The 25,642-nt window shown below is 42.8% G+C and overlaps 1 protein-coding gene across 7 annotated transcripts in view; it reads left to right on the plus strand.

The window, feature by feature from the left end:
- The window catches only part of Kat6b (lysine acetyltransferase 6B), a 188,117-nt gene that overhangs the window by 102,287 nt on the left and 60,188 nt on the right, over positions 1–25,642 (plus strand). For all 7 annotated transcript variants that reach the window (XM_052733571.1, XM_052733569.1, XM_052733573.1 and 4 more), the window contains exon 3: positions 20,759–20,867. In XM_052733571.1, coding sequence (XP_052589531.1) covers positions 20,759–20,867 — 109 coding nt within the window. The remainder of the gene's footprint in view (positions 1–20,758; positions 20,868–25,642) is intronic.

The raw sequence follows: 25,642 nt of genomic DNA on the forward strand, positions 1-25,642 counted from the left end.
TATAGTGCGCACCCTAAACCTCTCTGGCTCCTGTTCATTTTTACTTGCAGCCATGCCTGTGGACCTAACCTCCCTGTGCCGCCGCCCCCATGGTCTCCTCAGAAAAACCGAGGCTATAGTAACATCGACTGCATTGGATTTTTGAAACAGTTTAAGCTTCTAATGCAATAATTGCCGTATAGTGGATGTACAATAAACATCAGATATTATTATTATTGAGGGAGGTGAGAACAAAGCATGCCCCTCCACATTCATTATTCTTAATATGTGTGCCCATATTTATATGTACATGTATACACAAACCTCTGTGGTGTTATAATGTAGGAAAAACATCTAAAATTATAATATACCTTTTTTAGAAAATGGGAAAAAATATATTCAAATGCAAAACACAAACTAAATTTGAACAAAGCGCTTGTCTACGAGGCTAGCTTTGCCCAAAAGGAGCGAAGCACTGTGCCACTTGTTTCTCCCTGATACGCCAGTCTGATGTTAGTGGTTTGGTCTTTGGAAAAGCACAAGAATGCCATATGTATGCATGGGCACTTGCATACTTTTGGGGGGTGAGGGTGGTGGTGGTGGTAATATATTTTCCTTGGGAAAAATTCAAAAGAAGGCATTCATAGAGCCAACTTTAAGTAAGTGGAAGAGAAATTTATTTTGTTTTTAAAAGGATAATGTAAAGGAGGGAACCCTAAAAATAAGTGTAATGGAACTGCAAACAAGTATACTATAAGTCTATACATACCTCCTTTGAAATCTCATATAGCTTCAGCCATTATTTCAAATGGTGTATTGCATTTGTTTTCTTGTTTTTTTTTTTTTTTTTCCGTTTTTCAAGACAGGGTTTCTCTGTGTAGTTTTGTGCCTTTCCTGGGACTCGCTTGGTAGCCCAGGCTGGCCTCGAACTCACAGAGATCCACCTGGCTCTGCCTCCCGAGTGCTGGGATTAAAGGCGTGCGCCACCACCGACCGGCCTGTTTTCTTGTTTTTATTGCTTATAAATATCCTGTTGCGTATTCTTGCTGAAGGCAATCCAGGCTGATTAGTTCCTTATTAAAATAATTTAATAGGTTTGTGTTGGTTATTTGTATTTGAAAACGTTAAATGTAGATATTAGTGAATTAATTTCAAATCAGTTACTTTTTATTTACCAGATATATATCAGTTAAATGTTTCATTTAAAAAATAATTATTTTTAAATGTGTGTATACATGTGAGTGCATGCTTTACATGTGTTTCTCAGTACCCACAGTGGCCAGAAGAGGGCAACAGATTCCCCTGGATCTGTAGTTGTAGGCAATTGTGAGCCTACCAACCCAAGTGCTGGGAATCAATCCTGGGTTTTCTATAAGATGAGTGTACACTCTTAACTGCTAAGCCATCTCTCTCTGGCCCCAATGAGTGATTTTTAGATAAGAAAATGAAATCTTGAAAAAATAGTAATAAATAAACTGGGCATCAGGGCACATACCTGATTCCAGCCCTTGGGAGGTAGAGATAGGAGGAGGTGGAGACCAAAGGATCCAGAATTCAACAGTTTTAGCTACATAGTGAGTTTGAGGCCAGCCTGAGATATGAGACCCTGCCTCAAAAATTTAAAAAAAATTAGAGATACTTAAAAATATAGGAATATGATTTAGTACATCAGTGCTGAGGGAGAGGGAGGGAAGAGAGAGGCTGACAGAGATGGAGGCGCTGAGACCCTGGAGAGCCCAGGTGTCCTGTGCATTATGTGTGACTTGATTTTTCCTGATTCCTGGTGTCATCCCTCATATCTTTGAGACTGCCACTCTTCTTGTGGACACAAAAACTATTTGAATTTACCTCATTTTCACTTTATTCATGTGATTTAACAGCATATGTCATTCTAAGCTGTTTCACTAATGTTGGTTTTTTAAAAAGTAAAATTATTAGCAACATCATAGAGGAGGGTGGCGTGAAAGAGGTGGCCAGAGTTTTGCTGTTTCGGTTTGTAACTTTTATTTCTGGTCAAGTGTAGATTTATTCCTAGTGATACAAATTGCTGTTTTCTTTGGCAGGCACTAGAAGCAAGTCTATGTGAAATTATGTAATGTCTGAAAAGTTATATTCATGATTAATTGGCCTAAACCTAGAATGGTATTTGTGTGTGGAAAAAGGCAATCATGCTTTTTATTTGGCTGTGGGTTAAAGTGCCCCTGCTCAGATTGGATTACTCTACAGGGCTTTTTGACTGAGAAATGTATGTTTAGCTTGATCTCTAAAAAGCATAAATCGTTGCTTCCAAGCCAAGTGTGCTGGAATTCATATTGTAACCAAGGTCAGTCTTAGAAAAACTTCAAAAGCAATCAGTTCCACTCTGTCACACCTTAGTTAACAAATAAAGCCAAGAGGTTTGAAACATCGTGATCATTCTAATAGCCTCTACAAGCAGAGTCAGTCTAGATTATGCAAGAGTAGATTGTCTGACTTGTCAAATACTAGTTTAAATTCTTCCCGACCCTGACCTTAACCGATCGGTTACACTGCTCTATTTATTTGTCCAAGCTGGGCTTTACAGGAGCTAGCAAAGAAGGCCTTTAAACAATGGCTCCTGGTGTGTCAGCTTGAGAAACGATGACATTCGTTACTAACAATGCAGTTGGTTCTTTGGATCTGTAGATCTCACAGCTCCAATCTAACCAACTACAGATAGAAAAGTTGGAGGGGGAGGGACATTGCATCTGAACTGACTATGTACAGAACCCCCATCCCCTGCCATTTTTCCCAGTCACAGTGTTTTTACTGTTAGGTATTGGAAGTAATTTAGAGATAGATAACTTTTTTTTTTAAATAAGGATTTTATTGAGCTCCTACTGGGTGCATATTGTGCTAGGCACAGTGTTGATATACAGTTGTTTACACTGAGGGAAATCTAGATCACGGTAAGTGAGTGATGTGTCTTTTTTTTTTTTTTTTCCTTTTTTTTTTTTTTTTTTCCCCCCTGGAGCTGAGGACCAAACCCAGGGCCTTGTGCTTGTTAGGCAAGTGCTCTACCACTGAGCTAAATCCCCAACCCTGTAGAGACAGACAACTTACATAATTCACTACTATGCACATTGTGTAGCACATCCTCCTGCATCAGGGACTTGAGCATCCACAGAGTTTTGTTTGAAGGAGATCCTAGAGCCAATCCCCGCAAATACCCATGGCCAGCTATGCTTAATAATGAACTCGAGGCCTCAAGAGATGGTAGCTCAGTTGCTTAGAGCCTGACTGTTTTGAGAAAGTTAGTTTCATTCCCCTTGTCTGGAGAATGGAGACTGCAGTACCCACTTGTGGCATCTTAGTATGTACTGAGTGGTCACCTGACCTTGTACCCATAGTTTGTATTCCTTTAAAATATTTATTGCTCGGCAGTTTCGTACATTTATGTAATTATAGTAGTTTTCACTGCCACCCCAGTTCCCCTTCTGGTCAGCAAGTGTCTCTCCTACTCTAGTGCCCTACAGGGTGTAGCCTACTGATTCGGTCAGAGTTCCTTGCCCTACCCCGGGTTGGAGAGAATTTACTGAGAAAAGTGACACTCCCTCCTCCAACAGCGGTTAGGGCCCCATGCCCGCCTCCCACCATGGTGTGTTACTGAGGGAACCAGCCTGTGCAGATAGCCACGGCTGCACTGAGTCCATGGGTGCAGTGGCTGCAGATCTGCCCATGCTCTGGCTCCTACCTTCTTTGCACCCCGTGTCTCTTGAGCACTGGGGGCTTTATAACTGAAATGGTAAAGCATGTCTCAAAGTTGAGTATTGGTTATCTTGGGACATGTAGATTTAGGCTTTGAGAGGGGTTGAGACCATTTCATTCTGGCCTAGCCCTTAATTGTTTTGTTCTCCCCCCAGTTCCCCCTTTCTCCCTCCTGTGGATGAGGGTCTTGGGTACTCCAGGTTGGCCTCAAAGTTCCTATGTGACTGAGGATGAACTTGAACTCCTGATGATCCTTCTGCCTCTACCTGTCAGATGTTGGGATTACAGGGGTATGAATCTATGCATGGCTTGGGTAGTGTGTGTGTGTGTGTGTGTGTGTGTGTGTGTGTGTGTGTGTGTGTGTGTACGTGCACGTGCACAAGCTAGGAATCAACTTTGGGTGCCTTTCTTAGTCACTGTCTACCTTATTTTTGTGTGTCAGAGTCTCGTACTGAACCTAGAGCTCATATATTCATCTATTCTGCCCCGACCCACAAGGCAAGAGTTCCCTCTCTACCTCCCCAGTACTGACTGGGATTGCAGACATGTGCCTCCACACCCAGCCTCTTATGTGGGTGCTGAGGATCAAACTTGGTTCCTCATGCTTGTGTGCCGAGCATTTACTAAGCTGTCTCCTCAGCCTTTATTTTTTCTTTCTTTCTTTTTTTTTCTTTTCTTTTTTTTTTTATTTTGTTTGTTTTTGTTTTTTGAGACAGTGGATCTCTGTGTACCAGCTCTGACTGTCCTGGATCTTTCTCTGTAGACCAGGCTGGCCTCAAACTCACAGAGATCCTCCTGCCTCCGCCTTCTGAGTGCTGGGATTAAAGGCGTGCACCCCCACCCCCCACCCCAACCCCCACCCCCACCCCAGTATATTTTTAAATTATCTATATTCTTAGTATTTAGATGTGTGGGTCACAGACCAGCTGTACCGATACTACCTGGGAACTTGTTTAGAACGCAGGGTTTCAGCTTTACCTTAGAAGCACTGAGTCAGAGTCTACCGTTTACACAAATTCAGGTTCATATAGTAAAATCTGAGAAACATTGCTCTATTATATGCCCCCAACTATCCCCAACATCATCTTAATAATCTGGAGATGATGGTCATTTGTTAACCATCGTCATCATCCCGAAACAGACACAGGGCAGGTGATTAGAAGGAAAGAGGGAGTGGGGAAGGAAGAAAGAAAGGCACGTGTCCTAGTTAGGGTCACTCTTGCTGGAATAAAACATCATGACCCAAAGCCCCTTGAAGAGGAGATGGTTTGTTCTGCTTATACTTCCACACCACAGTCCAGGGAGAAAGGACTAAAGCTACAAGACGACCCATATGGAAACCTGAAGTCGTATTTAAGAAAGGTTACTAAAACCAGAGAAGAGTTAGCAGGCTGACAGGAAACAAAGACTGCTAGAAACATCATCAGTCATATTCTACACAGTAGCAACGGTCACTCAGAAACCAGGACGCTAGGCTGGCAAGGTAGCGAAGGAGGGGGGAAGTTTGCCATTTGAAGGTGGTGACCTGAGTTCAGTCCCAGGAGACCGTGTAAACGTGGGAAGAGACAACTGCCTCTAAAAAGTTGTCCTCTCACTTCCATATGCACCCCAAGTCAATGTCCATAACAATTTAATTAATTTTTTATTCTTTGGTAATCATTCTTATATATATATATATATATATATATATATATATATATATATATATATATATATATATATATATATATGTTTCTATCATATTCACCCCTCAATATTTACAGTAACATCAAGCATCGGATAGCAGAAAAATGCATGGGGTAATAGGCTAGGGAGTGTAACTTAGTGGTAGAGCACGCACTTATTATAAGCATGTACAAGGTCTTTAGTTCGATTCCCAGCGTTTCCACAAATCATGCATTCATACCTGCACACACACATAAATTTGGGAAATGTGAACAAAATATGCATTATGTTAAAAAAAATAAATGGTTGAAATAATCTAAAGACCTAAACATGTAAATACTCATCTCTATTGTGTTGAAGGACTTTCATGGTGTCATAATACAGTCTTTCTCCACCTCGTGGATACAGTAAAAATCATCCTAGAACAATTTTACTCGGCTTTTTTTTCTTAGATATTGGTAAGCTCGTTAACACAGTTCTGTGACCTTACCCCATATCCCACCAAACACACAAAATTAAATTAAAACTGTTCTTAGACTTTAAACACCACCACCACCACAAACTGGTTTTATTCTTGCAAACTGAGTATAAAGTAGAAAAATTGATCAGTGGTACTACTTCAAAAATTCAAATTCAATAAATTATTAAGAAAATATATCCTGTATGTTATTATACTCTTCATATACATACAGTACACATGGGGAGGACGTATCCAGTAAAGAATTCTCAAGGCAAGGCATACATGCTGGGAAAATGGTAGATGTTTTAGGCTTGGCGTCTTGGTTGGAAGCATTGGAAAACACTTGAACTTGGTACCCTCCTGCTTCTGCCCTTTGAGTGCTAGGATTTCTGGGGTGCATCACCACACCTGTGTTGTGCTTTATACATGCAGGCCGGTGGGCTACCAACTGAGCCAGAGCCCCAGCTGGACAGTCAGATTTTCTTTTGCTTAAGTAATTTTGGTTTATAGATGCAATTACCCATTTCACCTAAGCTATTTATTAACTTGTTTGTTTAACTACCTTTTGAGAGGGCTTCTCTGTGTAGCCCTGGCTGTCCTGTAGACCAGACTGGCCTCAAACTCGGAGATTAGCCTGCCTCTGCCTCCCAAGTTCTGGAATTAAAGGTGTTTGCCACCACCACCCAGTCTAAGCTCATTTTTAAACATAAAACTATATGTCCTTTTGTTATAGTGTTTTCAAATTCTGTGGTAATATCTCCTCCTACCATGTATTTTCCATCCCCCGCCCCCTTCTCATTTAGTCTAGTGAGACATTTCTGGTGTTTTTAAACATTAATCTATCCTGTAACCTAGAAGTACCAGTCTGAGATATTTAATCTGCAGAAATGAAAATGTACTTTCACAGGACTACAAAAGTACTTGTATAAAAACACACATGCCTGTAATCTCCAGCACTCAGGAAACTGAAGCAGGATTATGGCTTCTAGGTCAGCCTGAGCTACATAGTGACACCTTGTCTAGGTAGTTTTTTAAAAAGATAATTTTAAGAAAGGATGTTCTTAACAGTTTTAGTTTAGCTGTAACTAAAAACGAATGCCAGTCACCTTTGGTGGGAACAAGCAGCTTATGTGGGCCTGACTCTGCCTTTGCAATGAGGCAGATTCAGTAACCCTTTATTTACAGTAAATGCTGTTCAGTAATAGAATAGTGACTGATAAAAACAACATACTGTGAGAATCTCAAAATCATGGACCATGACAGGAACCCTAAACTGAGCTACTCACACTGCCAGGCTCCATTATACAAAATAAGTGTGCAATAAAATGACTTTATTGTAATAGAAATGAAAAGTCGTGGCTGCTAGGGGCTGGAGAGATGGCTCAGCGGTTAAGAGGATTGGCTGCTCTTGCAGAGGACCTGGGTTCAATTCCCAGCACTCACATGGCAACTCACAACTGTCTGTAACTACAGTTCCAGGGGGTCTGACACCTTCACACCAATGCACATAAAATAAATTTAAATAAATTATTAAAATAAAAGTAGTGTCTGCTATCAAAGAGGAGTAGGAAAGTAGGGTAAGAAGCAGAACTTCTAGAAGTTTCAGAGTTCTGTATTTTGATGAGGGATGGGTTTCGAACCTTCATTGATGCAGCCATTTCATTAATGTAAAATGCACCTTTGTGTGTGTGTATGTGTACAACAGTATGAATGTCCTGAGTGCCACTAACCTGTACACTTAGATGTGATTATGTGGCCTGGTGGGCATGTGGCCCTCCTGTAATCCATGGGGAGGCAGAGTGTACTAAGCATTGATTTAATATATCAGAAATTTTCCTTATTTTTCTTCCTATTGTATTGTTGTAGTGGCCTTGTGTACACTTAACACTTCCAGGAAATAAGTTTGGAACCCCCTGACCTGATGGGGAAGCTTCTTCTGTGTTCTGTTTCTCCCTAGCCCTGCTGTAGCTTCCTAGGGAGCATGAGGGGCTTGTATGGCTCTCCACCTCTGGCAGTGATGCTCTGGTCCCAGAGTAATGCCTGGCCCAAAGCATTAGTGCATCTGGAACTTCCACCACAACAGAGACCTAGGGGATGGAGTTGCTGCATACACGACAAGATAGATCCGAGCTCTTGACATTTGGATAGTAATTATCCAAGCAACTCTCTTGCCTCCCTGCTTATGAATACTGTAATTGAAAGGGCAGAGGAAGCGAGGAAAACAAACGCAGAGCAGGCAGGGGCTGGGAAATGCTGTCCACGGATGGCTTGTGTGCCCAGAGGACAACTGAGAATTAAGTGTGGTGATAGAATCACACTGCTCTGACTGCTTCTGTGAGGACAAGCCCTGAGAGCACCAATTACACTCTGGCCGAGTATACTTTGGGTGCTAAGTAATAGTAGTAACACACTGAGTTGTGCATAGTGTCTCACTGACTTCGCAGATCTCTGCATGTGAAGTTCTGTTAAGGATGGTGTTAGAGAAATATGTGCAAAGCCAGGTGTGGTGACACATGCTTTTAGTCCTAGTGCTGAGAGTTCAAGGCCAGCCTGGTCTACAGAGGGAGTTCCAGGACAGCCAGGGCTACACAGAGAAACTCTGTCCCAAAAAAGAAAAAGGAAAGAAAGAAAAAGAAAAGGAGGGAAGGGAACGGGAAGAAGGGGAAGGGGAAGGGAATGGAGAAAGGAAGAGGTCTAATGTGTGGCTTTTCTAGACTGTTAGTGGCCTGCCTGCCTCCCCTCTGCATTTTGTTCCCAGCTTTGGGTGTTATTTATTGGGTTCAGCCGCATTGCCTGTGTCTGTCTCATAGCAGCTGGTGCACGGTTCTCTTTGGTATGGAGATGTCTGCATTTAGCTCCCATCATGCCACGGCAAGGTTGAGAACCGGAGCTAGAGTGGACGTCTCAGGGCAGTTGAGAGCAAATGCAGAAGCTGTCCTTTCCTCTGCGGATAGGCAACTCCATCACATGCCTCTTTTTAATTTAGCCATTGCTGATGTGCTCTAGTTTTACTTAGGAATAATTTTCAAAAGTTAGTGCCAGTGTTGGTGTTTTTAATGCCATATTTTACTCAGGGGTGTGTGTGTGTGTGTGTGTGTGTGTGTGTGTGTGTGTGTGTGTGTGTGTGTGTGTGTGTGTTGTATGTGATGTGTGCAGGTACATGTGCATGTGGGTGCCGGAGGATAACCTTAGCTGTCACCCACAGAAATGCTGTCTACTACTTTGAAACAGTCTTTCATTGGTTTGGCGCTCACCAATTAGGCTAGACTGGCTGACCAGTACACGCCAAGGATCGTCTCCATTTCCCCAGCCCTAGGTTTCCAAGCAAAAGCCACCATAACCCAGTTCATTTTTATGTGGGTGCTGGGAGCCACATTTGTGCACATAGGTGCTTTACTGACAAACACCCCCACCACCACCACCCCGCCCCGTCCCTTGTGCCATCTTTAAGACAGGAGTTCTCTAGAACCCTGTCTTCTTGTTGGTTTGGTTTTGTTTGTCTTGAGATTGCCTCTCACTCTGCAGCCCAGACTAGGCTCAAACTCTTGGAGCTGCTCCTAACGCTGAGATTGCAGGTGCCACTCACCAGTCCCACCTCCTGACAGTTTTCTGAGCCTTAAAGAAATAGTGGTTTTAAAGCCTGGACTTGCTTTTGCCAACACTCTTTAAACACTGAAGCTAGGAATCACTTGGGAGGTACTCAATTTTTTTTTTTTTTTGTAAAGGAAAAACTAAAGAATTGTGATACCTGAATATAAGTTGATTTGAACATTCTATTTTTATAAATCTCAAGTTTATAGTGCTAATATAATATAATGTGGAGTTTATAGTTCTAATATTGTGACGTGCTTGCCAACATGAACAGTTTGTAAATCCTCAACAGTCTTCCTGTAACCGTATGTCGGATTTCCAGCTGTGTTGAATCAGACTTTGATCCCTCTTAGGAAGATAAATGCAATGTCTGCAGTTTCTAATGGCAGGGGTGGTAGAGAGCTGTTCAGATGCAATCTTAAAAGCCAAGGCCCTGTCCAGATAAGAAACCGAAGGCCCTGGGGAAACTAATTATTTCGTTGTCATTTTTTTCATGTGTCGGCTTCATCTAGCAGTGGAGGGTTTTGTTAAGCTCAGTGTGCAGGATTAGATTTGTTTTCTTCCAGAAGAATCACTCTCCTTAATCAGCATGCTTCTAAATGGCACACCTGCCTAATTAGAACAAGTTCTAGACTCCAGGATACAGTGTGAGCATTTCAATTAGCTCCACACAATGGGTAAGCGGGCTGATGTTCTGAGAGTGTCCCCTCACTTCTCCTTCCTCTGTGGCTGAGCTTTTATTGTTTCTTACTTCTGAAGCCTCCTTTGATCGTGGGCATTTATTTCCCTGTAGTATGTGGTCATTGATAGGGGTTTGCTTTTAAATGAAAGAAAAGATGGTAATATTTTAGGCACATATGCAGAAATACTTTAAATATTTGTTTTATTTGGTTTTTTTTTAACTGTAACTTTTAAATACTGATACCATTAATCACTGTGACAAGGAGCTGAAATACAACCATCACGTTGAAGATCTCCACACATTACCAACAATAAATCCTTGCACTCAGAGTGATAAAGAAGCCCAATTCACAGAGCTGGTGGAGATGCTACACTGCTCCCTCACAGAACCAATTACCCACCAAGGAGCATAATGAGCAGGAGAGGTGAGACAGTGGAGATCCATAGAGCAGGAGTAAAATTAAGATAAAATTGTTGCCTGTGTAACATCTTGTAGTAAGTGTATCTCCAATTACCTTCTGGAAAAAAATGACTTAGCATCTTCTCAGGTCCAAACTCATGAATTGCACGGAAAGACTTAAGACTTTAACAAAAAGGTATGTGAACAGAGAGAAAATGGCTCTGAGCATGTTGTCAACAGAGTTCTGTACTGCCCAGAAGGATCTGAAGTAGACCCCGCTGCTTTGGTGGGTGCTGGGCTCCAAACCTGCTTGCTGAACATCGGCTGTACTGACCACAGTTACTGACCCATGGCGGGGTGATAAGCTCAGAAGAAAGAAGATGCTTTAGATCATCACAGGAAGTCCTGACTTTTAGGCTTTGTGTGTTCCCAAAGACCACGCACGTTAAGCTGATTGCTGTAAAGGAAAATCCCGAGTGTGCATGATCTGTGTCCTAATTAGGACTAGGCTTGATCCATTATAGCAGGCATCAGTTGAGTAAGTGGCTAAGTGGCAAGAAATGAAGTTCACTTCTTTATTAGATAAATGTCACATTGAGTACTGGAGTGGCAGCAAAGGATGATAGTGAGTTACTCTAAACAACAAGAGCATTTTCAACCTGTGATGTCACTGTACTGTCTATTACAAAGTTCCGGACAATAACACATTATCCGTCATAAAGCACCAATGTATATAAAGTACTTTCTTTTAAAACAGATTGAACCAGTCATGGTGGGGTATGCCTTTAGTTCTGGTATTTGGGAGGCAGAGGCTGTCGTATCCCTGAGTTCTAGGCCAGCCAGGGCTACCCAATGAAACCCTGTCTCGATGGATGGGTGGATGGATGGATGGATGGATGGATGGATGGATGGATGGATGGATGGGTGGGTGGGTGGCAGATAGGCAGATAAGTAGAGAGGTAGATATGATCCCAGCTCTCAGAGGCGGAAGGATCAGGAGTTCAAGGCCAGTCTCAACTGCATAGGGAATTCATGACACCAGCCTATTATGAGATGGGGCCTCAAAAACAGAAAAAGATGAACAGATTACACTCTTTTTACAGTGTGCTGCTATCACGGGGCTTCCAGCCCACTCGGCTTCTTTATTTTTTCTCTTTTCCTTCTCTTTTTTGAGAAGGAAAGGTGGTGGGTAGAGGGATAGTTCACCACTGCTAGATACTGGCAACCAGCTCTGGTTTCATAAAAGCATATGTATTATATATTTATTTTATATGTTTTCATTTATTCTTTAATAATTTCATGCATGTATGCAATGTGTTTGATAATATTCAGCCTAGGTTCCCCCTTCCCACTCTCTCTGGCTCTCCGCAATACCACCTCCCCCTTTGTATCCAAAGTGATATTATATAAAATTGTAGTGGATATTTCTGGATAAGCCCTAAAAGTTAATATTTATGATAACTTTCCTCTGGGTGGTTTTACAACCTTTGGTCATGGCTTGTCAGATTATGCCCAGTGAAGTATATGGCAAACATAACTATTATGTGTCAGAGTATGATGATAAATAAATAGCTTTCAAGAAGTGATGAACTCACCTTACTGCTGATGGTTGCCTTACTTGAAGTGTTTTTAGTCATTAAAGATATATAGAGATATAGATACATGAAAATAAATGGTAGTGATCAGTATTTTGAGACTTGTTGAATTAAAGGAACAGTCTCATGGATTTGTTCATTCATTGCTTCACCAAAATCTATTCTGTGGCTGGGGCTTCATCAATGAGTGCCGTTCCTCTCATGAAGACACTCAAGGTTGAGTAATAGAAGCAAAATAAATCAGCCTGATGATCCGTCACTGCATAGAGACCAGTGCTCAGAAGCAAAGCAATCAAGGTATGGACAGTTCTAGACCAGACCAGTGAGTCATTTTAGAGATGATGGGATACCTGCAACCAAACTCCAAATGATACATAGGACAACATGTCAGGGAGGGCTTGGAATTGTCTGGCCAGAATCCTTGTGTAATAATTTCCATGTGACCGGCGGGGGAGGTGGGAAACAGCCTGGGAGCTGCAGGCCTGCTGGGTTAGTATCAGATACACTTGGGCAAAGCAGTGGTGAGCAGAAACAAGACCCAGACTTCAGATTGCAGCACAGTCTGAGCAGAGAACATGGATAAAAGTACTGAGGAAGGGTCTTTGATGAACGGGGTGAGATTTTTGAGAACCAGTTGAATCATCTGGGCTTACATATAGACATTTTCTACAATAAATTGTTCTCACGTAGTGGTCATGAATTTATATTCATGCTTGGTTTAAGTTGTTTGTTTGGGTTTTTTTTCATTTAAGATTTTGAATTTGGTTCTCTATTCCTTGTATTTGTTTTCTTCAGCTGACATTTTTTTCTCTTCCTTTATTACATTGCTCAAACCCTCTGCTTTTGGTTGTCATGCTCTCTGCCTTGTTCCTGTGGCTGCTGCTCAGGTGGTTCTTTTAAAAGAAATCCTGTAAAATTAATATTCAACACAGGGACTGAGAGAATCCGTTTCTTTCATAGAATAATTTAAAATTCCATAACAACGTATTTGTGCTAACATTTGTTAAGGACTTGAAGCTGTTAAGTCTTTATAACTAGAGTGAATTGGGCAATAATTAAGAGATACTTGAGTCAGACTTAAATACTTTCCACACTCAGTCACATTTGAACTTTCAGCCACCCTGGAACAAGATGAGTACATTGTATACTCCTCCACCACACCCCCAAGACAGGGTTTCTCTGGATAGCTTTGGAGCCTGGAATTCACTCCATAGTCCAGCCTGGCCTTGAACTCACAGAGATCCGCCTGCCTCTGCCTCCCAAGTGCTGGGATTAAAGGCGTGCGCCACCACCGCCTGGCCATTGTATACTTTCACAGGTGATGAAACTCTAGGCTCCAGGAACATGTTGAAGTCTCAGTCATTTCCATCATACAAGTCTGAGCATATACACACAGAGTGTGGGACTGCTCCATTTGTAAAACTGGGCTCACCAAGATTGTGTTCTAGTAGTTTCAAGGACATTAGAGAGGGTTCAGATCCATAGGGATATAGAAAGAGTGCCCCCGCCACGACATGTCCCTGATTGTGTACATAGGCTGAAGAAGTAGCTTGTAACACCCCTCCTCACCCCTGCATGTGAATTTGTGCATGTGCGTGCGGGATGCAAGCCTGGATATCTCTGGCTCTGTCCTGGTGTGTAAATTTGCATTTATTTTTGTCTGATACCTTAGACTAACAAGAGTAACAAATACGTAGTTTCCGTCAGGGCAAGAACAAAAGTCATCGTGACTGAAGAGAAAGCTTCATGCATGTTGCATGTACTGAAAGAATGTTTCCTCAGAAAAAAGCTCTTTTATTTTTAGATCAGAGGATCTAAAGACTCAAATGCCTTGGATGCGATATTCTCAATAAAATATTAGAACAGAGAAGGGCCATAGCAGTTAGTTATCTGTAGAGCCATGGAGACACTGGATCTGGAAAGAAGCTTGAGGAGTCCTAGATGCCCAGCTTGAGTGTGGTGGTTCTGTTTACTGTTATGTCCTGACGTGGACGTCTAGCCTCTTCTCATTACAGGCAGCTCTTGTCCCTCAAAAGTGCTTCCACAGAATCTGTGTGACCTCATTTGTATGAGGTACTGAGAACATGCAGCTGTCTAGGGATAGAAAGGAAATGTTTATTACCAGAGCCCAGGAGAGAGCAACAGGGAGTGTGTTAGCATTTAGGGAAGATGGAAAGTGTGGTACAAATGGGTGGTAATGATGTGTCCACGAGATTATGAATGTTGCCACTGAAGGCACCTTTACAGTTTGTTAAACTGGTGAATTTTGTGTTACACACTTGGTCGTATATACATTTATCTTTGTGTGTATATGTACATGTGCATGCAGTGTGCTCATGCCACAGACTTCATGTGGCAGTCAGAGGACAGCCTTAGATGTGAGTCATTAGCTTCGTGTGTGTGTGTGTGTGTGTGTGTGTGTGTGTGTGTGTGTGTGTGTGTGTGTGTGTGTGTGTGTATGTGTACAGTTATTTGCCGGGATGTGTGTACGGAGGTTAGGGAACAACTTGTCGGAGTTGTTAGTTCTGTCTACCATGTGGCTTTCTGGGATTGAACTCAGCTTGTCAAGCTTGGCATGGAGTACTTTTTTTTTTTTTTTTTTTAAACCTTCTGAGCCATCTCACTGACCCACACAGGCTATGTTAGCTGGCCCACGAGCTTTTAGGAACTCTCCTGTTTCCACCTCCCCTCTTACCATGGACCAACAGACAGCATCTTGGTTTACATGGGTTCTAGGGATTCAGGCTGAGGCCCTCACAGTTGTACAGCGACTGTCTCCCTAGCCCGTGGGTTCCCTGTTGAAGCGTACTTTTCAGAAGCGTGTTCATGACAGGGGTAGCAACGGTAGGTCTTTGTGCTAGACAGCACTTTTCTAGTCTGCTTCTGTTGGTCTGTCCTTTGTATGCTGGTGCCACGAGGATCAAACCCAACTCTTCCACCTGCATGGAAACACCCAGCTTGCCATTGCCACCTCCCAGTGTTTAAGGGTAAACAGCCCCAGCTCCTTCATAATTTTTGTTTGTTTATGAGGCGGATTCTCTCTGTGTAGCCCTGGCTGTCCTAGAACTCACTCTGTAGACCAGGCTGGCCTCGAACTCACAGAGATTCGACTGCCTCTGTCTCCCGAGTGCTGAGATTAAAGTCATGCACTAACATGCCCAGCTTATTTATATTTTTTTTCTTTTTACACTTTAAATCATGGTCAAGAGAAAGGCCCTTTAAGGTCAGACATTGTGGCACATACCTGCAGCTGTAACACTCAGGAGGCTGAGGCAGGAGGGTAGTGAGTTCGGGGCCAGTCTGAGCTCCATAGTGTAAGGACAGTCTAACCTACATGGAGCGTACACATTACAGTTCCCCGCTTTTCCTTTCAGAGTCCCCTGAGCTCTCCATCTTGCTCACCTGTTCCCTCGGCCTCCCTTTTAATTGAATTTTGAAGAAAGTGGGTCATTTGTCCCCTGTGCCCGTGGTGCTGACATCTCGTCTCCTTTCCCTGTGTGTCCGCCTGTCATCTGTGTTTCCTGTGAATTGGTGATTAGATGGAGGACTCCATGTATGCTTATAATCCAGCTGATAATAATTTGTTCTGGACTTCTTTTTAGAGCAGAGAGAGCCTCTCTCCCCGCCTCCATACTTTTGCTTGAAAAGTTGGAAATGGCAGAAATTGGAAGGAATGATGTGGAATGCCTGCATGCCTTTCATTTCTATGACTGCCTGTGGGCATTCTGCTGTACAACCACCATAGCATATTTAGGTGTGGTGGTGTTTTCAGGATCATTTGAGAGTTACAGATATACCACAACACTTCTTTTTTATTATTATTAATTAAAATAATTTGTTTATTTTACATCCAGAACACTGTTTTCCCTATCTCCTGTCCCTTCTCCCACCCCCAAATCCACTCCTCCTCTGTTTCTGCTCAGAAAGGGGCAGGCCTTCCATGGGTGTCAACAAAGCATGGCATGTCAAGTTAAGGCAGGACTAAGCTCCTCCCCTTGTGTTAAGCCTGGGCAAGGCAATCCAGCATGAGGACTAGGTTCTTAGAAGCCAGCTAACGTGTTAGGGACAGACCCTGCTCCACCACTAGGGGTCCCACAAGGAGATCAAGCTACACAACTGTCACACATGTGTAGAGGGCCTCTACACATATGTAGAGCCCATGCAGGCTCCCTAGCTGTCAGTCCAGAGTCTGTGAGCTCCTATGAGCCCAGGTTAGTTGTTTCTGTGGGTTCCCTTGTAATGACTTTGACCAGGAGGAAGACTAGTACAATTATTCTTCCTGTTCTTGCCCAGGATTCCCTGAGCTCAGCCCAGTGCTTGGCTGTGGGTCTCTGAATCTGTTTCCTTCAGTCACTGGATGAAGGCTCTCTGATGACAATTGGGATAGTCACCAATCTGATTACAGGAGATGACAAGTTCAGGCTACCTATTATGAAAGAGACGTCTTGATTGGAGGCGGGCATTTTGGGGTCAGATAGAAACCTGGTGTAAGGGAAACTCTCACTAATCTACAGTGATGACCCCAACTAAGATACCATAAGTCTTCTAAGTATTTGCTCACATCTCTCGAGAACTGTCATTGTTGGCCATGGCCCAACATGATCATATGTCCACGTAAGAAATTCGTATGTACTTGCGTATAGTACCTGATAGTTAGTACATATTCCTCTAATTATACCAGTAAAATTATTTATGGTGACTGGAGAATCCAGGGTGCTGGAGGAATGGTGGCTCGTGGTTGAGAGCACTTGTGGAGGGTCAGGTGTGGTGCCCAGCAGTCATGTGATGGTTCACAACCTTTCTGTACCCGTAGTTACAGGGGACCCACACCCTCTTCCAGCTTCTGAAAACACTGGGCACACACATGTCACACATACATGCATCGATAAATGTTTTTAAATCAACAATATAACCAAGGGTCATGGATTATATTTAATTTCCATGAGCTTTGTATCTCACATGACTGCCATTCTTTGAAGAGTCGAGGGAAGTTGTTTTATAAAGAAATCTTCAATTTTAATTTGCCTGATTGTTTCTCTTCCTGGTAGACTCACCAAGAGTGAGATGGGCAGTGCCGTGCACTTTATGGAAACACTTGGAGGCACGTGGTGCTAGCCTCACGTATGTTAAAGGACTGTCTGCCAGGCTTCCCTTCGTACCTGTCCCGGTGCGATTAGTAACAATATAGCATTATAGTGGCATCCTTTTAAGTACTTTTAAAACATGTTATTGGTGCTGGAAGAGATGATGAACACCTTAAAAAGTGTGTTGTTCCTGGTGGGAAGATCATTTTTCGGCCTCTGGTTTTCTGAGAGAGGAGTGGAGGGAGGTAGTGATGTTAAGAAATGGGCCCTGGGGACACAACACGGACTTGTGAATCAATCCAGATCTCCCCTTGAACCTATGCAAGTTTAGAGAAGCCCCCCGACCCCTGAGACCCTCAGTTTCCTCCTTACAGTGGGGATAATGCCATATATCTTGCCTGGTCAAGGGTGGCCTCCCGCTTCCCCACTGCCTCGGGGCCATTACTCGGCCAGGGCTGAAGCAGGCGGAGAGGTGCTCACAGAGCAGTCGGCTCCTTTTCATCCTCACGTCTCCCCCGGTGTTGTCCTCAGGTTTCCAGACACTAGAAAATGTGACCAGCAAGCTGGATGCCTTTATGAGATTTCCTTTTTTTTTTTTTTTCTTTTTCGAGGCGGTTTCTCTGTGTAGCAGGCCTGGCTGTCCTGGAATTCGCTTTGTAGACCAGGCTGGCCTCGAACTCACAGAGATTCATCTGCCTCTGCCTCCCAAGTGCTGGGATGAAAGGCATGTGCCACCACTGCCTGGCTTTTTTTTTTTTTTTTTTGCTTTTTAATTTCAAATATTTATTTCATTTGTTACTGCATTGTGTGTGCATGCATGCACGCATGTTAGAGGTCAGAAGAGAACAATTCTTGGGTTAGTTTTTGCCTCCTGTCTATTGATGTGGGTTCCCAGTATTGAACTCAGGCTGTCGGGCTTCATTTTACCCACCAAGATGGCTATGTTGCCCCGCCCCCGTCTCCCCCCCCCCGCCCCCCCCCATGTCAAAGAGAGGAATTCAGAATTTTCAAATAAGGTTGGGTGTTTTGCTTTTGTTTTTCTTTTGAGGGGAGTGTTAAGAGTATTTCACTGTGTGGTACAGGCTGGCCTTCAAACTCAGACTAACTAGCCTTGAAATCATTTCAGTCCTGCCTCCGATTCCAGAGTGCTAGGGTTACAGGTGTATGCCACCACGATCAACTTGGGCTTCTGTTTTCAAACTTCTTAAACACCATTTGTCTTTAGTAGATCTGTGTGGAATCAAATTGCTATTTACCTAGACCTCTTTTTGATGGCAGTCCATTTTACTTTAAGGGATTATTTAAAAAAAAAAAAAAAACAGTTTATATGTAGTCTGAGAATAGTGAATAAAAATAATTCTGTGACCCATTTACAAGCATTACTGTAAAAGTTTCATTTCATACAAGTGACAATTTTTTAAAGTTAATTAGACTCGGCTACACTGAGGTTAGCAAAACGTACTTTGAGTTATCAATAATTCAGCAGGGCAGACATTTCTGTATAATGCGGTGGTTTTATAGAGTATTGTGAGATAGTTATCCTTAAAATAAATGGTGGTGAGCATACATCAGCATGGCGGGGTTCACTTGGATGTGACGTGAAGTGATAGCATCTCTGCTTCTATTATTGGGCAGGGTGCGGGGCATCAGTCTTTCTGGCCATGAACTACTAGCAACCTTTGTCCTTTGTGTTACCTTTAGTTAAAAACGAAAAATGAGCATGAATGCTGGCTGGTGGCCATGTCTCCCTTTCAGCTAAAAATTCACCTGGGAAAGAGAAATGGAGCTGCAGATTTGGATTTATTTCATTGCATGAATGATATGTGACATTCTGTAAATTATTTATCACTGCAAGGGTGGCGGCAGTGGCTAGAACATTGTTCTGTCAAATGAAAGCAAGAATCCCATTAGTACAAAGACTGTGCTTTAGCCAGAATCTATCAGGGGAATGTTGTCACTTTAAAACCAGATTGTTCTTTTAATTGCTATTTAAAGGAACAAAAGTGTTCCCTAGGTACTGCAGCTGAGCAGTTGCAAGTAATAACTATGGATCCATAATTATGCAGTGCTGATTATCTGGCATTTCAAAAACTGTGGCTAGAGTCAGTGACCAATTTGTTGTAGCTTGTCTTTTTTTTGGTTTTCCTAGTACAGAATGTTTCACACTGTGCCTTTTTAACAGAGCTACAAAAATTCATTTGTAAAGCTACCTCCGAAAGTAAAGCACGTACATATTGATAGAACAAATTAAGCTGAAAGTAAGGGCAGGATAGTGAACACTCATATTGTAAGATGAGAGTCACAGTCATATTAAACAAGTTTGTGAATGCTTGGCCATAAGATGAGTTCTTGACTTTCATGGCATGTTGTTAGAGGGAACCAAGACATTTGTTGACTCATTATAACCATTCAAGATATTATCTTAAAGAAGTGGTTGATTTTTCTTTTTAACTGGCAGTTGCTTATTTATTCAACCAGCAAACATATTTTGAGTGCCTACTGTGAACCAAGCTATGTATTAGGCATTTGGGATTGAGTAGTTGCCCAAATGAGGTTCATTCTGTGCTGCTGTAGACTTAGAGAATTAGATCTAACACAATCTTGTTTGTGATTTACATATAAAAACATTTGTGATTATGTTGAGTTTTCTTGCCCTGAATTTTTGATTCACGAGACTCAGGATAAAGACTCCGTAGTAACATTCAGAGAGCCAGCAGACAACACGTGTGAAGGCTTGGAATGTGCAATAACATTTTAGTTTTTATACAGTTTTGGCTGTTGAAGATAATGTAACCAGATCTGTAGGCACAGTCAACTGCATTCATATGGATGGAAATGCCGGCCCTGCTGGCAGTAGTGAACAGGAGACACAGAATGTATGTAGATTTACACATTGTTAAAAGCCATTGCCATAGAGAGTTAAAGGGTGCCAGGGGGTAGACAAATGTTTTGTTGTTTCTTTTATAAAGTGTGAATGCCAGAGATTGAGGGTTTATCTCCTTTGTATGCCCTGCTTTTCCTTTGAAGCCCTTGGTGCCAGAGAGGCCTTGTTAATAGCCTTTTGATCTTCTCAAGTCCAACAGAATTTTAGTTCCTGCTTATTCTCTGTTCATGTGCCATCTAAAACATACATTTCATGTCTAGTGTTTAATAGGTGAATAATTAGGACACTTGATAACATTTAGTTAAATAACCTCACTTAATTAACTGCATGATATCCATGGTCTTTAATGCTGAATAGATGAATCAGTTTATTATAGGCATACAGATTATGGGAACACTTGGGATCTCAGATGAATCCTTAATGTTCATTCTGAAGGCTCTATGATATTTCAAAGTATTAGGCGTCACTGAATTCATAAAAGTTACTTCTGGATCTAATAGCTACATTTAAATGTATTTAGATACTGCTTTGCTACCAAATAATTTATGATGATTTTTTTATTAGAAAGTGTTGATTTGAATACTTAATTTATCAGTGTTTCCTTAAGAAATATTGTCAGAAGCTTTGAATTTTAGTTACTTAAGTTTTAAAGGAGGGCTAACTATATATGTGTATTTTTTGAATTCCTCACAGCCCCGTGCCGATCCCATTCCAATCTGTAGCTTCTGTCTGGGGACTAAGGAGTCCAATCGTGAGAAGAAACCGGAAGAGCTCCTGTCCTGTGCAGACTGTGGCAGCAGCGGTGAGTTCAGGGATGGTGTGCCTTCTCCACTGACTCCACTGTTACAGCTTCGTGCTCTAAAGATAAATCTCTAGCAGACCACACGGTATTCTTCTTCACTTAGATAAATCATTTGCTGGTGGAATAGTCTTTAAATGTAAGAATGTTATACAGGTCAAGGGTGAAATAGGAATGTATCAGTACCAACATATGTTACGTTTACACAATACTGTTCAATAATATTTGTAACCAAGTTCCAGTTTCAAACCTATACGGATAATTCAGTGTGGAGACTTCAGTGTCATAAGTGAAATCATAGTAGAGATTTTGGTTTTTGTCTGTTTCTTGAGATGTCTCTTCCTGTAGCCCAGGCTGGCTTCAAACTCGCTGTACTTGCTGAGGTTACAGGAGTAGTATGTGCCACATCTGAGCTTTTAGAAATGTTGGAATCTCAGTATGTTCCCTGGGCCACACTCCTGAATCCTGATCTCAGTCGGTCTCAGAACTCACCTTCCCAAGTCCGACCATTATCACGCCTAGCTCACAGCAGAGAGTTAAGCTAAATACAGAGTCACTTCTGTTTTCCAGAATCTCAGACTCTGAAGTCTGTAGTGTTTCAGGCTGTGACACCTACTGGTGAAATGCAGTATTTCAGCTCAGCTCTGTGTGACTGAATGGAAGGGACAGGAACCATGAAATCCTAAGATGAAAGGGAGATTGGGGTTGTTTGGAACAAGGTAGGTGCGGGTGCTTGGTGTGGGAAGGAGTGGAGGAGCTGCGGAAGAACCCTGGGCAGCTGTGAACCAGTTACACTGCCCCAAATGCTCCGGAGGGAGGTGTCTCTTCTGTGTTCTTACCGTAGAGTTTAAGATTATGCCTCCAGTTTTATATTCAAAACTAGAAAGGCTTTATAGTATTTATGCTTTAATTTTTTTTAACTGGATAGTCTTTTTGATTCAGTACATAGAAGTCACCTAGGTTACATTCGCATACACACACTTCCCAACACATAAAATGATGATACTAGGTCCCCCCATGCACACTTTTTTTTTTGTTAATGTTTTTTGGGGGTCAACCTGAAGGCCTTATACATGCTAAGCAAACACTACTACTGAGTTACGTCCCCAGTCCAGGGTTTTTAAAAGGTAATGTTTCCGCGCCGGACTCTTGTTTTTCTCCCAGGTACTGAAACATTTTTCCCCCTCAAAAATTTTATTTTCAAATTTATAACTAACAGCTGGAATTTTATTTCCATGGTAAAGCAGTTGCCTTAGATCCTAGGTTCAGTCCCTCTCACTGGAAGCAAAACCAGCCCTGGAGAACCTGTACCATGCTCTCATGCAGAGCCAGCCCCAGCCTAGACCCTTTCCTTCCAACCAGTCACCTAGTCATTCCGTGAGGTGCTGCCCTCACTAGAAATGATGGCACTTACCTCTAGACGTAAAGAACTAAACAGCCAAGTGCGTAGTCCACACGGGCTGTAGACCATAAATGAGCCACCCATTGTAACGCTTCCCAACACTTCCTGTTGTCATTCTTGATTGCTGTAAATACTTTAAAATGTTAGCACCACTTTGGACAGCTGCTTGATGGTTGGATAGAGGAAATATTCCATACTGAGGAATGTTAATGTTGTGAAATGATTCTTACTCATAATGCAGAGATTTAACTTGATAGGCCATTTGTGGTTCGGCAGACGTTTCAAACCCTACCTGAAAAATGTATTCTGACAGCCTTCTTGATGGACTTTACAGATGCACTAACATTCTCTGACTTGGCCGTGGTGTCACGGATAGTGACGAGAGCCCAGAAACATTATCTGTGTGTTCCGCTTAATACACTTCAACCCTATGATCTCCCCGCTGTGCTGGCGAGGGAGTGCCCCACCCATCAGTTCTGACTTTACCTAGCTTGTAGGTCTTCTCATTGGCTCATTTCAACGGAATTATTCTTGTTTGTTTGTCACTGCCTGATCAAGTTTATGGTATTCACCTATCTGGTGTTTAGCTGTGGAGTTTAAGCTTACTTTTTAAAATGTTCTCCATCGTTTCATTTTCCTTAGCATCTCTTTATCTGGGCACCTAGACAGGTTGTGGAGGTATTGAAATGTGGGAAGAGAAGCTCTCTTTGTGTATTCCTTGCCGCTAGTGACACGCTCAACCCTGCTGAGTTGCTAAGGAATCCAGGATTTTATCAAAACTTCAAGGCCTTCCTCACAAGGTCTCAATCTCAGACTTTCTGATAGAATCAACTTCCCCTGGTTTTCCCAGATTGAAGACCTGCCAGAGGGAGGTCTGACCCCCCTCTGCACTGAAGTTGTTGAAATGTCTTTTTCTCTGCCGAAGCTTCTTACTTTTCCATTCATACTTCCTAGGGTCGGGCTAGGGCTGTTTGGTGCATTGGTTCCTTTGCTGTCCTCAAAAGTACCCTTTGTTTTCTAACAAGTGCAGAATGGGTTGAGGGTTTCTGTCCCAGGATCATGTCTACTTCTGTCACTGGCAGAAATCTAAGCCCTAGGGCCTTGTGTCTGTCTGGAGAGCACAGACGATGCCTGAAGGTGCCTCTCCAGACTCGAGTGGAGCACTGCTGCTGTGTGGCAGCTCACTTCACCTTCTGTGAGTGTAGCTCCTTGGATTCGACTACTTCAGCGACTGGGAGAAGATCCCTGCTGTGAAATACTGTGTAGACACGTATTCTGGTCAATTAGGCAAGCAGCCTATGTTCTTTTTTTCCTCTTAAAAATTGAAGAATCAAAATGAAATGTGCCAAATTCTAGGGGGTACTGGGGTCCTTGTGGTTTAAGCTATGTCTTGACACCTGGTTGTTTATGATGAAAACAGAAGATGATGGACCTCATGCTTCTGCAGGGCCCTGTCCTGGTGGGAGCCATGCTGGTCCAGTCCAGTCCTGTAGCTCCAGTGGGACTAAAACACTTGGTCCTCCAGTTAACCTTGTGGAGATGGCTGCCTTCTCATACTCAGAAGGACCTTTTGCTTCCAGGATGGAGTTGGGACTGTTTATAAGGATCAAAGGGATTCTGCACATAAGCTATTTTTGTTAAAAAAGAAAAATGTCCATGAGCAGTATAAAACCAGAAAAAGGAAGTCCAGATGCAGCCATAAGGAAGATGATTATTCAGTGTGTTTCCCATATGTGCTCAATGCTTTCAGTCACCTCTCTCTGCAGCACCGTTTGTGTGAGGAAGACTGCACTGTGCTGAGCTTCAGAGACAGGAGTGTAACTGGTTCCTTCTGCTTCCACCCTGAAGTCAGCTCATTGGCCTTTTCTCCATTTCTAAGATGCCTGAATTACAAATGCCCAGAACTCTTACTTCTCCCCCCCCCCCCCCCGCCAGAAGTCCTTTTTTAAAAAAAGTGCTCAAGTTCATATGTAGTCAAGTTAAAATGTGAGGTGAGGTGAGGTGCAGAGAGGTGCCCCAAATGTGGTGTCCCCAGCCCTGGGCCCCGTTTCTCTTCCCTGCTGGCTATAACTGTACTTTTCTCTTTCTGTACAATGTGAAGAATAACAGAACCGCCATGAGGGTAGTAAATGGTCCTGTGAAGATGGTCAGCGGTGTGACACACATCAGGGGATTATCCTAGCCACTCAGGAATTTGGGAACTGTGAGACAGTCCTCAGGTCTGAGGAAATGCTGAGGCTGGGGAGTGATTTTACTTGACTTTCATGGATCAGCCTACTTTGAAATTAACACTGTTATATTCTCCTTGCCTCATTAAGGCCAAATTATCTTTAATTAGCTTCACATAAGTATTAGATATTATACCAAATGAAATTTTGTGTCTGCTGCTCAGATTGCCGGGTGGTTAAATCTTACTTACAGATGAGTTGTGTGCATGTGTGTTTTCAAATTAGCAAATCTAAGATAAGTGTACAGTTCAAAATTACAGCATCGTACTAAGTGGGAGCTCGTTGAAACAGGAGGCAGAAGAGAGGCTGCTGTGGTGCAGCTGGGAGAGGGGGAGAACCCCTCCGCAGAACAGGAGTGAGAGCTCTGGGTAGAGTAGCAGCCCACACTCAGGAGCTCTGGAGCCCACCCTGAGTTCCTCTTCACCCCGGTGTCCGTCCTGAAAGACATGGTGCTGGGGGGCTGGTGAGGTGCGGTCTTCGCTTTCCAGGCTTCTTTTTTTTTTTCAAAGCACTGGTTTCTTAGGGATGTTATGTATAAATGCCTCAGGGAGCAGTTTGTTAGTCATCTAGTTTCACACTGACTAGACACAGATTGGATCATTGGGTTGGAAAGGAGAGTCTTGACTAGAAGGAAATTCCAAGAGGAATACATAGAAAGAAGAGGAATGAGAGCCTCACCTCAAAGGAAGAGTAAATAGGAAGAGGAGGGGGAAGAAGGGGAGCCCTACTCTCCAGAAGTCGCTGCAGCAGTGAGCCATCCACAGTGAGAGGCAAGAAGCAGAAATCTTCTTGTTGGGTACATGCTGTTAGAGTTTTGTTTACTGTCACCAGACAATCTGAATAAGAAACTGACGAGTCAGAAGTTGATTTGGGATCATAGTTTGGGGGTTTTAGTCTACAGTCAGCTGGCTCCATTGCTTTGGACCTCAGGTGAGGCTGAGCATCACAGCATCAGAAGCCTGTTTCCCTGCTGATGCTGTCAAGAACAAACACACAGTGTGGCTCCTGGGTAATCCAAGAAGTCACTGTGAGAAAAGAGAAGGGGTTCCTTCACAAGAGTGGGAGTAGAAGACGGGATCAGAGGAGGGCAGGCTGGAAGGAAGAAGGGGGGCGTGCACAGAGGTAGAGAAGAGCTCCATGCATGTACT

The sequence above is a fragment of the Peromyscus californicus genome, unplaced genomic scaffold (assembly GCF_007827085.1).
Source record: "Peromyscus californicus insignis strain IS unplaced genomic scaffold, ASM782708v3 Scaffold_12__1_contigs__length_115047231, whole genome shotgun sequence".
NCBI classification, from domain to species: Eukaryota; Metazoa; Chordata; class Mammalia; order Rodentia; family Cricetidae; genus Peromyscus; species Peromyscus californicus.